The sequence below is a fragment of the Drosophila subpulchrella genome, chromosome 2R (assembly GCF_014743375.2).
Source record: "Drosophila subpulchrella strain 33 F10 #4 breed RU33 chromosome 2R, RU_Dsub_v1.1 Primary Assembly, whole genome shotgun sequence".
Classification (NCBI taxonomy): domain Eukaryota; kingdom Metazoa; phylum Arthropoda; class Insecta; order Diptera; family Drosophilidae; genus Drosophila; species Drosophila subpulchrella.
In genome coordinates, this window is record NC_050611.1 from 9,601,752 (window position 1) to 9,619,446 (window position 17,695).

At 39.8% G+C, this 17,695-nt stretch overlaps 1 protein-coding gene across 4 annotated transcripts in view; it reads right to left on the reverse strand.

The window, feature by feature from the left end:
• Window positions 1-351: 351 nt before the first annotated feature.
• Window positions 352-17,695, reverse strand: part of LOC119552007 (broad-complex core protein isoforms 1/2/3/4/5) — a 60,185-nt gene continuing 42,841 nt past the window's right edge. For 2 of the 4 annotated variants that reach the window (XM_037861736.1, XM_037861735.1), the window contains exons 4-10: window positions 6,520-7,533; window positions 6,201-6,339; window positions 5,555-6,097; window positions 4,357-4,995; window positions 3,368-3,470; window positions 3,112-3,295; window positions 352-2,389 (exon numbers count right to left, since the gene is read on the reverse strand). In XM_037861736.1, the coding sequence (XP_037717664.1) occupies window positions 2,069-2,389; window positions 3,112-3,295; window positions 3,368-3,470; window positions 4,357-4,995; window positions 5,555-6,097; window positions 6,201-6,339; window positions 6,520-7,533 (2,943 nt within the window). In that variant the 3' untranslated portion in view covers window positions 352-2,068. The remainder of the gene's footprint in view (window positions 2,390-3,111; window positions 3,296-3,367; window positions 3,471-4,356; window positions 4,996-5,554; window positions 6,098-6,200; window positions 6,340-6,519; window positions 7,534-17,695) is intronic. The other 2 variants (XM_037861738.1, XM_037861737.1) reach the window with 2 other exon arrangements.

A 17,695-nucleotide genomic window follows, 5' to 3' on the forward strand; every position in this document is an offset into this window, starting at 1 on the left:
ATACAGTTTTGCTATAAAACATTAAAATGAATCCAACTAAAGATAATAGGAATAGAATTAAATTATGTTGAGTTTAAGGTAAGCATATTGCATTCAGTTCTACGGGTCTATAACGCTAAAATAAATTAATTTGCAACATTTGATTTTTGTAATTTTCAGATACCTGTTCCCCTAAGTCAACTAACAACTAAAGAAACTATTCAAATGTATTTACAAAGATTTCCAGGTGTTCTCCGCACACGTATAATTAGAATGAAACCAAAAATTGTTGAAGTTACTTCAGATGGGTGTTTACAGTATCCGTTTCTTCGATTCCTAAATATTTAGATACGCTAGTGGAAGCTATTATACATTTTTAAATTTATAATTCCAAATTTTAATATAATTTGTTTCTCCTTGTAGATTTTATTTCCGATTTTCGTTACAGATACAATTAGGTCTACTTCCTTTTGTGGGGTGAGGGGTGCAACCAAAGTCGCTTGAATAAGGGGTTCTTTAAAGAAGGAAAGGTTTATTATTACTATACTAAGACGTTTTACAGTTCACTTAGAGGTGTTTTTTGTATCCATATATATACGTGTGTATTTATTGGTTGATTTCTCTTACAAGCTTGCTATAAATCTTTGTTTTGAATGCGATTTCGAAAGGACATTATTTAGATTTAGAGCTTAACATTAACAACATTTGCAGTTTGATTCGGTAATTTCGGCTGCTTCTGTTTTTCTCTTTCTGGTTCTATCAAAAATACATTCCATGTGTTGTTTCCTTGCAATTACTTCATTACTATGTATTACAATGTATTGGCTATACTCTTAATTCAGTTGAAATCAAATTAATATTGGTTGATTCAGGGCGCCTCCAGTTAAATTCAAATAACTCTGGTTTTTTCCATCTTATCTGATCTGTTTTGTTTGCTGTTGTCATTACAAGCTAATGAGTTTAATTTCTAGGACCTTGATAATTTGGTTTAATTCTACATTAAGGTATTCTCCCCTTCGTTCTCTCCGTTCAAACAATATATGTTTATAAAGCATTTGATTCATGTATGGGTTGTGTGTTGTATGCGTGTGTTCACTATAGTTCTGGGCTTGGATTTCTACAGTTTTAGGCGCACTTTCAGTCTCACACTAAGCGAAAATTATAACAAAAACGCAGAAGGGGGGCACTATTAGTTCCTATTAGTTCAAGGTTCTCAGAAATGGTCACGAGTCCAATAAAATATATACGCGTGTCCATGTCCATTGATAACAAAGTGCTCTTAAAACCGCGAGCCCAAAACGAATCCATTTATCTTTCGAGTCTAGGCAAATCTAAAATTCATTTTTCTCTTACGATCTAAGTATGTGTTGTTTATCTTCTACTCTCTCTGCTTCAACTTACTTGGCTAGAACAAAGGACTTTTGCAAACCTAATACCTAATATAACTATGTTCCGTATAATGTAGATAAAGCATATTTCGTTATATATTTACATTTTATACACATCTCGGTTGTGTAATTAATGTCCATCTAGTTCAAAAGGGTTTTTTCTTTTTTGTTTTTACGTTTTTTTTTTTTTTTTGTGATTGCTTTGTCCTACACCCTTGGGAATTTTTTGTCTGCGGGTCATTTATAAATGTGGTATATCTTTCTAACTGACTGACTGACTACTGCTGTTTGGACAATAGCAAATGAAACTGCCGCAGCTTGCGCTTCCAGTGCTTGCAATTAAATCTAAACTTGATGTCCTCGGGCCTGGCCACTCCGGCGATTGTTTCCAAGCCATGTTGTGGCTGATCCTGCTCCTCCTGCTCTCAACGCTTTTGCTTGTTGGCTTTCTTGCGCTTGCTGGTGCCGCCGCTGACTGACGCCGACGAGCCACTGGCCGCCACCGGCGGTGGTGGTGGGGCACTAGACGGTCCGCTGACCAGCGCCGATATGCTGGCAAAGGGTGTGCTACTGGCCGCCGTGCTGCCACTAGAGCTGGCTCCTCCTCCTCCTCCAACTCCTACTCCTACTCCTGCTCCACCACCTCCTGTTCCTCCACCTCCGCCGGTGCTGCCCATTATTGCCGCAGCATGCAGTGATTCTCAACTACGCTCCGGCGTCCCGTGGTGCTGATAGATCTGCTGAAGCTGCTGCTGTTGCTGCTGCTGCTGCTGGCTGTGCACCACCTGACTGCTCGATGTGACCACATCCTGCTGCATGTGCTGCGGATGGTGGCCCGGATGGGGCGACTGCTGCTGCTGCTGTTGCTGTTGCTGTTGCATGTGTACTACGTGCTGCTGCATGTGCTGGGGCGTCGGCGGCCCCTGCTGCGGCGTACTGTGATGCTGCGGCGTGCTGTGGTGCTGCGGCGTTGGCGGATGCGGCGACGGGCTGTACGGGAACTGTTGCTGTAACATATGCAACTTTGCATAAATAAATTGATTATCTCGGTTAGTCAAAGCTGGCATTTGTGTAATGTTTGCGTGGGGGATTGAAAATGAAGTGTTTGGGTGGGGAATATAAACTCGATGGCGCAGTGGTTAATTGCATTAGCATCCTTTCGCTCTGAGGTTTTATAAACAACCCAAATGAAGGAGATTAAATAAGTTATTAATTAATTTATCGTACATAACTGATGAATTTAAATTGATTATAAATTTTAAATCATCTTTAAACCTTAAAACAGTATTTGTGGAATATTCAAACGGAAATAATCTTTTAATTTATAAAATAATATATTTTTACTATGCAACAATTTATTTATTTTGTTGAGAACCACATTTGAATAAAAGCTGTCTTTAAATATTTTTTTCGTGTACTACTTAACAAAAAAAAATTGCAGATATTAGCATAAACATATCATTGACCTAGGTGTTCGGTTATATGTGTAGTGGTTCCGTTTATAAAATTAAAAAAATATTAAATATGAATAAAATCTTTGACAATTATTTAACAAAAAATAGGTTTCCGAATATATACATTTTTAGTTACCTCCAAAAAAAACTTAAAATCATATAATTTAAGCAAGATAAACTGGATTTAGGCTCAGTTTAAATCTTAGTGCCTTTTGGAGACTTAAAGTTCTGAGTTGGTGGACTGGTTTAAAGCCGGCTTTTAGCTTCTCAACCGACACGTGGCTACGTACCGAATTCTCCTGACTGTGCTCGATAATCTCAATGCTGCCAGTGGTGTTGCCCGAGGTGTTGAGCAGCGCCACGCCACTCGTGTTGGCCACCACGTCGTATTTGCCCCGCTTGAAGCGGCCGTAGAGCGAGCTGTAGGGCAGGTTATAGTGAATGGCCGCCTGGTTGATGGACATTTGGCCAACGCTGTGGGGGATATACGTCGGAAATGGTGATTAGCGACTTAATTGACGCCACTAGTTCGTCGCACACACTCACCGCACTGAGTTCAGGGCCTCGTTCATGGCATCCTCGGACCAGGGCGTTGGATTCGAACGCGACAGCTCAATGCCCTCCCGTTTGCAGCGTCCGTAAAGTGTTCCTTTGAGGCGTTTGATGGAGTGGAAGAGTGGGATTAGTCACAGCAAAATCAGATCAGAAAGGGGAAAGAGGGAAAAGGGAACGGGACGAAGACAAGAGCACTTTTTTCAGAAGCTAAAGTGGCTAGGGGAAGTTCGAAAGTACTTTTTGAAGATTATTTTTCAGGTACAAAGGGGTTGAGCGTCTTTAAATTTGTTTCTGAACAAACAGATCATATAAAAGTAACAATAGTTCTTTATCCTATAAAATATTTGTTATGAAGTTTTTCAAGTACCAAGTATTTGAAGGAAATTTCAAAATATTTTATGAGATTGCTTTTCGGGTATAAAAGGTTCAAGGGTTTGTAGATTTATTTCAGAAGGAAAATATCAAAAAGAAGAAAACCCTAGTTGTCCATTATGTACGATATTTATTAATGTATTTTTCCAATACCGGGTACCTTCAAGGAATTTTAGGTATAAAAGGATTAAGGGTCTTTAAATTTATTTCTGAATAAATAGATCATACGAAAATAACAATATTTTATTTATCAATTCATTCAAATATCCGGCGCTCGGAATCTAAAAATATTTTGTGAGATTGAATTTTAGTTATAAAAGGATTGATGGTCATTCCATTTATTTCAGAAAGAATAGATGATGTAAAAGAAGCACTATTAATTAATTATGTAGGGTATTTATAAAAGTATTTTCCGAGTACCAAGTATTAAGAGATGTTTGAGAAAGAAAGGTTATTCATGAACGAAATATAAATTGGGCCCTTTGGAACTTCTGCTTTTTCCTATTATTATGTATTAGCTTTTCCCCCAATTTTCTCCTAACCATCTTTCGAGAATCGAAGTCAAAGCACCAAAACTCGATCTCCAACTGGATTCTCAGACAACTCACCTGTGGGTATGCCAAACTCAGCGCTGGCCTTCTGCACCGAAGTATTACCCGCCCGTATCGCCTCCAAGGCACGCTCCAGATCCTCGGGCGTCCATGTGGTTGGGGCGGCATTGAACGGCGCCGCAAGGCGGATGCCCTCGCGCCGGGCAATCTTGTAGAGCGTCGAGGAGGGGATGCCGAAGGCCTTTGATGCTTTGTTCGCGGATATCTGACCCGAACGTAGCGCCTCCAAGGCATTCTGCAGGGCATCCTCGTTCCACGACTTGGTGCCGCCCTCCTTCTTGGGCGTTTCGATGCCCAAACGATGAGCACGTTGCCACAGGGTGGTCGATGGGATGCCATAAATGGCGGACGCTTTCGTCAGGCTCATGTTTTGGTTCTTTAATGCATCTAAAGCTGAATTCATATCATCTTGTGTCCAAGCTTTGGGACCATTAAACTGACCTTTCTCGCCAGAGCCAGAGCCAGCCCCACCACTCATGCCCCCACCACCACCAGCACCTCCCGGCCCCGGGCCGCAAACGCTGCCACCCATACCGTGCTGCTGATCCAAATTCGTATAGTGCGGCTCCTTCTGATCGTGCGGCGAGCCATTGGCGATCATCATCGAATCCTCGCTCGTGTCCGAGTTGTACATGTCTGCAAATGGGCAAGAAATGGGTTATAAGTATATCTTCCTTTAATTAATCAATATAATTATAATAAAACTATGGGGTGCAAGTTTTTATAAAGGTTTATGAAGTTACAGAGTCATAGTTAATTTATATAGATATATTAATGGAACCCTAAACTAGTATAAAGGATTCAGATTTAGCTAGGTTCATTTTCTCATTCTAATAGTAAACTAAAGATAGGTTTTAAGCATAGAGGAGTTTTTATAATTTATAACCTACTTTCATTTTATATTGTCACAGGATTCTAGGTTTCGAAAAACATTAACAATTCGATTAATATGTTTTACTCAGTATGTTTAATATGATGAATAGGAGATTGATAAATTTAGACTGATCCAAAGTTATACAATGCCACTAAGGGTCTTTGAAAAAATAAAAGGATAGAATCAATCCATTTCTTATACGACATATGCGTCGTACTAAGTACGAATAAAGAAATCAAGTTACATAAAGCAAATCGAATATTCTTTGTTTTAAAACTTAAGTACTCCCTGATAATCCCAATTTTCTGGCCCACAACTCACCCATATGCCCCGAGGACATCATGTTGACAATCTCTGGCGTTATTATCATGCCCGGCTCGTGTTTAATCTGACTCGGATCAATCTCCATGACTGTGGCACCGCCGATATCGGCATGCGTCACATGTCCCCCATGCTGGCCATGCACACCAGCTGCTGCTGCTGCGGCTGCCTGTTGTTGCTGCTGGTGGTGTTGCTGCTGCTGTTGCTGCTGCAACTGACTCTGGGCCAACAGCTGCTGTGCATGGAGATGTTGATGTTGCTGCTGTTGTTGCTGCTGCTGTTGCTGCTGATGCTGTTGGTGTTGCTGCTGCTGCTGCTGTTGCTGGTGGGCCTGGTGATGGGCATGTTGCTGCTGGCTAAGTGCATGCTGCTGGGCAGCCGCCAGGTGCTTTGCCTCGATCACCTCGCTTTTGATGTGCTGCACCAGATTCGAGTTGCTCTCATCGCCGGTATGGTGATGCGATATCGAGTGCATGGGGGACTGATCGAGCCGATGGATCTGCTGAGCCAGATGATTGTCTATATCGAGCGGTTCGGTGGGATCTGTTTCGGGGAAAATAAAAAATATAAAACCATGTTAGTTTAGGGGCTTTAAAGGTATATGTACCGCGTATACCCGCTGGCTACACTACCGATAATAACTCACTTGATAGATCGCGCGTGTCCGTGCTGGGGTTGCAGGACAGATCGACGTGCTCCGTAACGGTGACTGGGGTGGCAGATGGTGCTGGTGGCTCGGGTGTGAAGTCCAGGAATCCCATGGGCACGCCCAACAGGCCGCCGTTCTGCAGGCAATCCAGGTTTTATTGGGGGTTGGGAGAGAGAGATAGGAATGTCAGGTTAGCAAAAATCATGTTCATTATACCCGTGGAGATACGATCTTCAATCAATCGATCTCTTGGCTAACTGAGAGAAAGCTGAGAGTGCTAACTTTAAACCAAAAACAAACTAGCTAACCAACTTACCATGCCCATGCCTAAACTAGTCATATTTTTTGTATCTTTTCCGTCGCGCGCTACTACAATTTGTGTGACGATGGCTTGGCCGGTGGAGGTCACGCCGCTCACGCCCGCTGCATTGTTCGAGCCGCTGGATGAATTGGACGCCGGCGAGGCCACCGACTGCTCGGTCTTGCAGATCTTATTCGGCTTACTCTCGTGGTCGTGGTCGTGACTGTGCTCGTGATCGTGATCGTGCTCGTGATCGTGGCCGTGACCGTGTCCTCCGTGCTGATGTCCTCCGTGGCCGTGTTCGTGCTCGTGATCGTGGTCGTGATCCTCGACGTCGGAATCGTCGCCAGTTGCCGACACTGGTATATAATTGCCGTCGGCCGTCTGCTGAAGGCTCACAATAGAGTTGGGATTCTGGCCCTGGATCAGGATGGTCTGCGGGTGGTGCTGGTGGTGGTGCGCCGGCTGCGGTTGCTGCTGCTGCGATGAGCTGCTACTTGAGCCACCACCAGAGCTTCCTGCTCCTCCTCCGCCCGGTGGCAGATCCGGAGATTTGGAGCGCTTTAGTCGAGACTTGCGCGGCGTGGGCTGCAAACCGGATGTTGGCGTCTGTGGAGCCTGCTGTCCGCCGGCTGAACTTCCGCTGCTGCCGCTGGCCGAGGAGCTAAGCAATTGCCCGGACAGGGATACACTTCCGCTGGCCACTCCGTGTTGCGTCAGCAGGGCAGCGTGGATTTGTTGCTGCTGCTGCTGTTGCTGCTGGGCATGCACCTGCTGCTGCTGTTGCTGCTGCTGATGCTGCTCCTGTGCCTGCTGTTGCTGGTGGTGTTGCTGCTGCTGCTGCTGTTCCAAGGAGGGCGATGGAGCTCCCGGAACTATGGTGGCGTTTACGATATTACCAACGACCGCCTGCTGAATGTTCTCAGAAACTGTGATCGTTGCTGTGGCCGCGTCGTTCAGGTCATCCGCATTCTCGGCGGTTTCGCAGAGACCTTTGATCTTTAGCTGCTCGGCGGTGCGCAAGAGGCCCTGTAAGAAAAAGTAGGGGAAAACGCAATTAGTCATAAGTTCAACACTATGGTTGGGAACATTTTCTGTATAGTTTCCATTTACAAATCGACTGTTCTTATGTCCTTGGCCCAAAAACAATAAATAAACCGATTTTATTATTAAATTTGCAAGTGTATAAAAGCTTTTTAGTGATTTCATTACATTGTTGATAATTATAAAGTATTAATACTAACTTCTTAGAGCATCAAATTATTTTGTAACATATCAAAATTGGTGTTTAAAACCTTGTAATATGTATGTATTTATTTTTCCATTGGTTTGGCATATTTTTTAATCAGTTCAACATTTTTGGTTCTAGAATTTATTACTATAACTGCAATGTTTATCCCTATTCTAAATTTTTAAAGTCCAAGTATTAAATGACTTTATTTTTAAAATTTTTCCTAATGCTGGTAAAATTATTTTTGGAGAAGAATCGACTATAATATCCCAACGAAAAACTAAGCCAAAAAAAATCAGAATGGGAAGAAAATAGTTTAGATGTGGAATTTAAAATGTTGAGGTACACATTGGGGTTTAGCTTTCCGTGGTCCTTATATTTTACAAATTTTGCTACCTGTTTCAAACTGTTTCCTGTTGCTAGTTATTTTGTAAGCCATAATAAGAAGAATTCCAACTCGACCCTTCTAAAAATCTTATTTTAACTGATATTATTATATCATAGTAAATCATCATTACCGAATATAATCTTTATGCGACTGAAGTAGTCATGTTTTAAAGTAATTCTTATAACAGCTCTTTTAAAAACCTTTGTTCCATAACCAATTCAAATTTGGGTTTTATACAGCTCATATGATATGGGTAGTATTTTTTTGCCGCGTGTTTCAAGGATATAATCGTATGCATCACCTCAGCTTTTTTATTCCCAAGGCTGAACAGAGTCTGTGTGTGTGCGTTTCTCTGGGCAATTTACACACATTGAATATGGAATGCGGTGATTTGATTGAAAAATAGCCTATATCGGATAGTTGAAAGAGTTCCAAAGTGCCGCGCCCATTCCGACAGAGAGACGGTCGCCCGGGGGAATACATAACAGAGCTTAGGTGATGGAAATTTGTTTCCATTTCTATTTTTTTTTCTACGTTTTGGGATGTTGGTTGGGGGGGTTGAGATGGAAATGGAGGTGGTGTCTCGTGTTTGTCCATGGAGCGCTGTGACAGTCATTACGGCGTCGCTTGTCTTGGCATGGTTGGTCACCAGTGTCCACAGCAGCAGCAGTGTCCGTTGCCCAACCCGTCCAACAACAAGAACAACACTTTCGCCATCGCCAACGACAACGCCCACACACCCAAAAACCCAAAACCCTATATCACCCACTGCCACCCTCATTTCCAAACCCCCTACTACCCCCCCTCACTTTCCAAACCAAATCCGCTGCAGTTGGCAGTCGCCGCAGCAATTGGACAGACAAATATTTACTTCAGAAGTTTTTCTTTTAAGCAGTGCGCAAAAGCCCCTCCCCTGCACTTCCTTACCCATCCTACCATTTTTATACATACATATATATATTTTTTTTCCATGCCTCGCATTTTAAATTAAAAATACGGAAAAAACACTACGGCTCACGCACACTCCGGCAGCGAAGAAAAAATTCTTATTACCGCCTTTTGCAAAGAGGTTGGAGTGAGGTAGGTAGGTAGGTTGAAGCTGGGGAGGATTTGGGAGGATGGTGGATGGTGGATGGCGGATGGATGGGTGTGGGTTCGGGTATGGGGGGCGGCTCCGGTGGCCCGAGGTCTCCTGGCGAAACAGAAAAGAAATTAAGGCAAAAATTGAGTAGGTTGAAATTTGTGTACCCGTTCTTTCGGTTCGCTCAAGCCGCAAAGAAATGCTGCCCAACCCGTCGACGTCGTCGTCGTCCAGTTTGTGTGTTTTTTTTTTTAAAAAGACGAAAAAATCTTTTCTTCTTCGACAGCAGAAAAAAAAGAAATCACAAAGAGATGGGTTGGTTTGGTGGTGGTGGTACTGGAGGAGATAAAGAATCCTTCGAATAAATGAAAGAATTTTTTCTTCTTTTTTTTTGCGAGCTGTAGATGCAAATGGCAGGCGCCGGAAACGGAACTACAGGCCAAGAGGATGGGGTGCAGCGGAAAGGAAAGGATGCATGATTGCTCGGCTATATATGAGGGGGGGTTGGGTCCAGGCGGCTGTGGTCGCTCTGCTCATCAACGCCAAGAAGACTCGAACCTCTACCCCCCCTATATTTATTTATTTAAAAAGAAAAAAAGTACATAACAAAATTTACGCAACTTTTTTCTTGAACCTTTTCTTCTACTTTTTTTTTGCTTTCTCTTCAGCGCACTTTATTAAAAACAACAAGTACAAAAGAAAAGGGCTGAAGAAATTAAGAAGGAGCGCAAAGAGAGTTCGGGCACAGAAAATTTAAATAAATTGCGGAAAAAAAGGGTTGGAAGGTGAGCCAAGAAACCGAAGACGACCCAGACCCAGACCCAATCCCAATCCCAAAGACCAATCCGCTGGCCACCTCCTTGGCCCCATTTTTTTCTCTCTGTGTGCAGAATTTTCCTTGTTTTTAATTACGACAACGACAGAGCACAGAGCTCTCTAATGGCCGTGAGGGCACACCCGGACTTTGGACTACGGACTACGGACCTCGGACTTCTCCGGACTGTCCGGGTCTTATGTAAAGCAATACACACCCATACACATACCCATGAAAAACCCTGGAAAAAAGGCTGCGTGGCAAAGAAGTCTTGGCAAGCAAGTTGAAGAAAAAATTGGCATTGGGCAGGTATATATATGTATGTATGTATCCAAGAGTTGCTATACCCCCCAAAAACAAAAAAAAATCGAAATCCTGAAAAAAAATCAAAGGAGAAGAGCAAAGAAAAATCACTGCCCCATCGCCTGGTTTTGATAATCTCCCACTGCAAATTCCAATTAAAAACTCTTCATGTGCTAAAGTCAAATCAAAGAGAGAGAGCTCCGAGAAAAAGGGAAGTTTTGCTTGGCTATATCTCTGCTATTCCTATTGAAATTCTAACGCAATTAGTGCATGAAAATAAAGCGCCAATGCTGCGTATGAGTGATATATAGCTTAAATGGCACAATGGCTAGTTGAGTTCGGTTCGCTTGAGCTCAGCAGCTCCCTGGAGTAAGAAAAAACTGGAGACCAGGACCAGTGGCTCATAATTGAAAAGCGAGACCGGCTGACAACCAGAGTAACAAGCACGTGAACTGCAAAAAAACACACACAAAAAAACAGTGCTTCAAATGGTTAGTGAACAAGAATCGCACAGGAAGGTAAGGTGGTTGGTTGGGTGGATGGGGGTGAAATGCAAAAACCTTGATCAAAGAAGCCAAATCTGTCTAAACCATAAATGGAGCACGTTCGAAGGGGCATCGATGCGGCCATGAATGCAAAGGAGAAGACACTTTCTGGTCGTTAATTAATAGCAGGATATTAAGATGTCCCCCTTTTCCCATTGAGAAGTTCACAAAGGAGTAATTTCACATTCTTTTAAGTTGAATACGGATGTATGTCTTGAATTAACTAGCACTAAAAAACACTCTTATGCAAATATAAATGAAATTATTACATCAAATAATATTATGTATGAATTGAAACGTTATCTACATTTACATATAATCATTAAATTGAAATAAATTGATTTTATTACATTAAATAATATTTTGTGTGCATTGTAACGTTTCCTACATTTAATTCTCATTACAATTTTGTGTAAGAAACTTAAGAACTTAATTTAAATATATAGAGAAATATATATCTTGCACATTCTAAGTCCTAAATTCTAAAGCTGTATATTTTTCAAGGTTTATTTAAATGACCGCTAAGTATTTAATAACAAGATAATAAAAATATACATGAAAAGTATTTTTATTTACTATTTAAATATTTAAAATGACAATTAATGAATGGGAGTATTATTATTTGTTATTAACATTTTTGGTTTGTTAAATAGTAATCATCATTTAGCTGGCTATTATTCCATTAAACAACCTTTGCATTTATACATAATTTCCTGTTCATATTTATCTAGTTCTACATTTTTTCCACCAAAAAAAGGAACCTTTTTGAAAGGTATTCCATTTACCCCCTTATATTCCTCAAACAATCTAGGAGTGCCTAAGCCCTTCCTGTCATTCGACATCAAGTACAGTACCCAACCAATGATCCTAGCTACAAACCCAAGCTGTGGAAAAATCGATAATTACTAATGTAACTAAATACAATTAAAAGCACAACCAAAAAAAAAAAAGAGATTACACATACACATAGAAAGGAGAAAATCGCGGGCATTTTCATGCAGAGACAAATGAGCGGAAGGAAGGGCAACAACAGCAGAGGCTGACAAAAAAAAATCGGGAAAAATGCGCTTACTTACAGCCCAGTTGGCAAATGGGCAACCCAGGATGCTACCCCCATCCCATACCATCCTATAGTATTTTTTTTTCCACACCCCATGGACCGCTTTCCCGGGTTTCCCGCCGACTATCAAAGACAATGGCGGGCCCATTCAAGGGTTTAAAATTTCACCATTTGCATTTTTTCTCCCTGGACTCCCAACACAGCCCTTTCCACATCCCATTTTGCTGTTCAGTAATTTCATTTCATTTACCATTTTTTTTATTTTTTTTATCATCCTTATCTTAGACTTGATTATTTCTTTTCTACATTTTCTTTATGGTCGCATGCATTTGTCATTGAAGTTTGGGTGGGTCGAATTCACAGCTTGATTAAATGCCCATTGAAGATGAATGAGAAATTACAAGGCGAAAAGGCATCAATATTGTAACTGAAACTGAAGTACATGTCACAATTTGTCTATATCCCCGATATTCCCGATGATATCCGCCCACCGCCCACGAGGGTTGAAGTTTTTCTTTCCAACGGAGAGAAGCAAAATAATTGCATGCAAATGAGCCACTGACGTGCGGCATGAAAATCTACATAATCTCACAGATGGTGGTGCTACATAGAGAAATCTCATCCATGGATTCAGATTTTAACACGCTTCCAATGAAGTCTTCGCTGCCCACAACAATGTAAAAGATAAAGTCATTAAAGACAGAATTATGGTTCTTAAATAATCAGGTATTTGAAAATTGGTTTAAAAAGTTTGGTTCTTGAAAAAAAAAATATTCAAAATGTTTACAGAAATATTGTATATATTGTCTTATCAACTTATGGGGATATAATAAATTTATTTAAAAAGTCGTGACAACCTCCTTTTTAGTTTAAAATTTTTAAAAAATTATTTCTATCTTTAGATCTTTTTTTTCTAGGTTATCATGACTTCTAAAATAAATCCACTTATTAGTCGAAATTTAAGTACATGTCGTAGGGACAATAGCATTTTTTTATTCACTTTGAAATCTTTTTAAAGGATGTTTTATGTCTTAAATAATATTTTGTTTTAAACACCCAGTCATTAAATTTATTTATGAAAGTAGCAATAAAACCAAAACTCCCCCTTGTTAATTTTCTTAACCCATGGTTAACCCTTTCTTGTTTTCTTTTCCATCAAAAATAAACACATAATAAATTCAGTGAACCACAAATCAATTTCTAATCTTAGGACCCCCACTGATTACTCTTTTGGCATTTTAATTTAAACACAGCTGAAAGATTAAAAAAAAACAGTGGGCACTCACTAACAAGTAATTTCTGATTGAGAGTCGTGGTATCGAATTGCCAATTTCTACACCGTTCAATATTTACCTGTAACGAGACAGAAGAAAAGAGAAAATTTGCAAATTAGTTAAAATGCATAATTAAGTTGGCAAAAATTTTAAATTTATATATAGTAGCAGGTGAATTAGCAAAATTGAGAAATTAATAATATTTTTGAGAATACCCCCTTGAAAAAAGAGGTGAATCGAGGGGGAATTTCAGACGATGAAGAAGTCAAGGAAGGGGAAACTTTTCGAAAGCGGAACCAAACCAGTTGCTCCGATGGTTGAGTTTTGCTTGATCATCAATAAGAAAACAAAATGGAGTCGAACCATCGCAACGTTAACAACACCAACTAATTGCCCAGTTAGCGATAGATACAAAGATACAAAGATACATAAGTATTTATTTACAACACTATGAACTATTGAGTACAAGCAATTATAGAAAATTGTTGTTGAAAAAATATACCACGATTAAAATAAAATATATATACTAAAACGATTTCTAAACTATATTTTAAGAGTCTCAGTTGTCTTTTTGAGAAATCGCTTAGTCTCATTAAAATACAAACTCAACTAGAATTGAGTTCACTTTTTTTACTTTGATTGCGAAGAACTTCATTCAGAGAAAATCCAGCAGATGGGGTAAAAGCAAATTGGTAAGCAAGTAAATTACAAAATTGCTGATTGAGATACACGTACCAATCCAAAGGTGTTCAAAAGAGACGGAAGACCAAAAAAAATATATGTATATATACTTTTAAAGAAAAGAAAAAGCAACAAAATCAAATATTCGCTAGCTGCAAAAGTTTATTGAACTTTTTTCGACGATTCGCTGGGCTCTTATTATGGCTCCATTATATTGTTGTTGCCCGACTTGGGTAAGGTGTACGCCAAAGTTATAAAACCGGCACACAACAACAACAATAAGCAACGCATATTAATGAGTTTTGCATGCGACGCGACTTTTGGTTTTCACTCAATGGTGTGTGTGCGCGTGCAAAAGGTATTTTCATAGCCAATTAACAAAGGTAAAAAATAAGACCTATGTACACATTATATAACCAATATTACATAGTATTTGTTTCATCTTTTGTAATTAGTCCCCATTTTTAAAAATGTTTTTTAAAGAAAACTGAGAAATTATTATTAAAATTATAATAGACCATCTCCGATCGAGTTTACCCACTAAATATATTCGATTTATATGTGATATACAGGTCACCAAAAACGAAAAGAAAAATTCCCTTCATAAATAAATTATATATTTATAAATATCTCTCATTAACTCATATAACTTATAAATGAGTTATTGATCAAGGGAATTTTTCTTTTCGTTTTTGGTGATCTGTAATATAACATATAAATCGAATATTTTTAGTGGGTAACTCATTTGTTAATGTTAAGAAATATTGTAATGTATTATCTTTAAAATTGGGTTCAGGTAATGTTAAAAACAGTATGAAATTTAAAATAAATAAATTTATTAAAAATATTATTTAAAACGAAGTATAATTGGGTAATCTCGGTAATATGAAACTACAGATCTGGAACACACTTTTTTGGAACATTTATATTTAATGGGATATTCCAAAAAGTTTCCTAAATTTCATAGTAAAACCCAGCAGTAGAAGTAGAGTATCTTTCAGGAAAGATAAGACAAAGCTAAAAGAGGAAAAATCAAGTCACTAGACGACCTTCAATCATAAAAAGAAAAGCAGAGGAAACCTTGAAAAGCGCCATAAAAATCAAATAAAACAAATGCGAGTGAAAAGGGGGGAAAATGCAATTTTAGGTTTTAACCCCTCTCGCAGACAAACACACACACACGCACACACACATACGCTCCGCGTAATAAAAAGCGTGAAAATGTATGAATGAACTTCTAGCCCTCTCTTTCTTTCCCCCCAACCCCACATCACTCCATCTCACTCGCGCCCAATGTGTGTGCTTAACTTTTGATATTGAAATGGAGGAACAAGGCAGCAAAAAGGAGAGGAAAAACAAAATAAACAAAAAAAAAACATAAATTGATAGACTCAGAACGAAAAGGGGGAAAAGCAAAGTAAATGCTAAATTTCACGAGCAAAACAAAGGAGCAAAGTAACAAAAAATAATCATAAAAATACTTAACACACACACACACAACCAGTCGAGGGCATAGAAGAAAAGATGAAGAAGGCAAATAAAGGAAAACAAAAAATAAGAAACACAAAAAACAAGAAACACAAAAAACAAAAAAAAAAGTAAAAGTTGAATTTTTCCAAAGAAACTGCAGAGCAAAACAGAGAATTACGCGAAAAATAATAATAATAAAAATACCAAAGCGAAAAGGAGAGACGCAAAGGCAGACACAAAACAAATAACGTGTGGGAGAGTAGAGTCAGTAAAATACATATATATATATATATATGATGAGGATGGTTGGGGAGGGGCTCTATAAGGGGGGGGACTCTATAGGATGGGGCGTAAGGTACGCGTCAGACAAACAGACGCAGCAGCAGCATTTTTATAGCCCTGTCTACGCGAAAAAAGAGAAAAAAACAAAAGGCAAGGAGATGGAAAATATAGAAAAACGTGGCACAATAAGACGCCGTCGTCGTCGTCTCAGACGGAAAAAGCTGGAAAAGCAGCCAAGTGGGGAGCAGGAAGTAGGGCCCTCAAGAAAAGGACCAAAAGAGGGGTTCCCCGAGCTTGAATAACATGTGAGCCAGCTCAAAGGGAATCTTGAGAGTGAAAACCGAATACACTTGCTTCTATAATTGACTACTAAATATAACATTTTATACAACAGACTTACAAAAAAGTCCATAATTCTAATAGTTTCATGTTTTTAGATCTTAAAAACATAATTATCCTATGAAGTATATAGGATTTTCATCTTATTCTTAACACAATTTCAGTATTTCTAGTACATATATCCTTCTCATTCATAAAAGTAAGTCAATCCTTCAGTACCTTATAAGTTACTTATGTATTATGTAAAATATATTCTTACCAGAATTCTAATTTACTATTTACTATAATACCTAAACCTTTAGAAAGTGTATTAAAATAAGATGCACAATTGCCGCTGGCTTACCAAACACACTCAGTCCTTAACCAGAGAATCAAAGGAAAGAGACCGCCATAGGGGTGGTGAAAGAGAGGGTTGTGTGGCATGCGAAAGAGACAGCACTAAGCATGTTAAGCAGCTGTTAAACGGACACCCAGCAGCTGCTACCATATGCACTTGTACTTTTGTATCCCCGTTGTGTGTGGGATACCCTTAAAAATCAGGTGGAATAACGGAACAACTCTCGACTGCAGCCCCAAAAATAACCTTGCATACATATATCGGTTTTATATTTGTGTACCACAAAGTAAACGATGGGGATATGTTGGGGATACCTTTGTTGGATGTAAAATTGGCAGACAGGAAGCGAAAAATCGAGGACAGATCAAGCAATCTTAACAGCTGGCAGTGAAACGAGTTTAAGTAATGGTAAATGAAATTCAATATATTTAATCTTTCTTACAGATTTAAAATCGGAAATACGAAATACTTTTTACTATAAGTTAGTATATGAAAGTAATATAGGACCATGTGGTATTTTTTGATTTCCAAATTATTTATCAACACTTTTTCCCATGTCCATTGAACCCACACTCAATTCGTAACCCCAATTGCAAAATGTAGAATTATCCAGATACAAATCGGCAAACTGCAAACAATAGCTTAAGCATAATGAGAGGACCAGCAGACAGCCATCCAAACAGGAAGTGTCGGTCAGAAAAAGGCATATTTATTGGCTTGGATAGAGGGGAAATAAGGCTTGCAGCTGAAATTGAAAACTTATAAAATCGAATCGAAGCGGACCTAAACTGAAATTGAACTCGTACTCGTACTCATTGGAAGGGGAAAAGGGCAATAAGCAGCAGCCATCTGGGATGGGGATTGAATGGTGGATGGGGATGGGATCGAGGATTTCGGATTGCGATGTCAGATAGGTTCCACCTTCTGGCTGACTCACACACACACACAGTGTACCCCGCATATACGGATATACCGGTGAGGCCAAAATACAAATACAAATCGTGAGGCTTAATATGCATGGCTGGATAAATTGCTGGCTGCCCCGAGTCGTCGCCAACGTTGCTTTTGCTGATTGAAGGCATTCGTCGTCGTCGCCGAGAGCTCAGCTCAGCTGAACTCTGGAAAAAAAAAGCCGGGGAAGGAACACCAGTGGGTTGCTGGGCGGTAGGGATCCAAAGGGGGGTCCCTTATTGAACACAACATGCCATTGGGGCGGCCTCAGACGACGGAGGAGACCACGACGATGACGATGACGACGACGACGACGACGCTGGCAGTCAGTCACTCAGCGAGTCTGCTTGATTGGACTTGGACGGACCTCGAAACGTGCCGATTCCCAGCTTGGATATATGCAGCCTAGGGTGGTCCGCCATTCAGAGAAATATT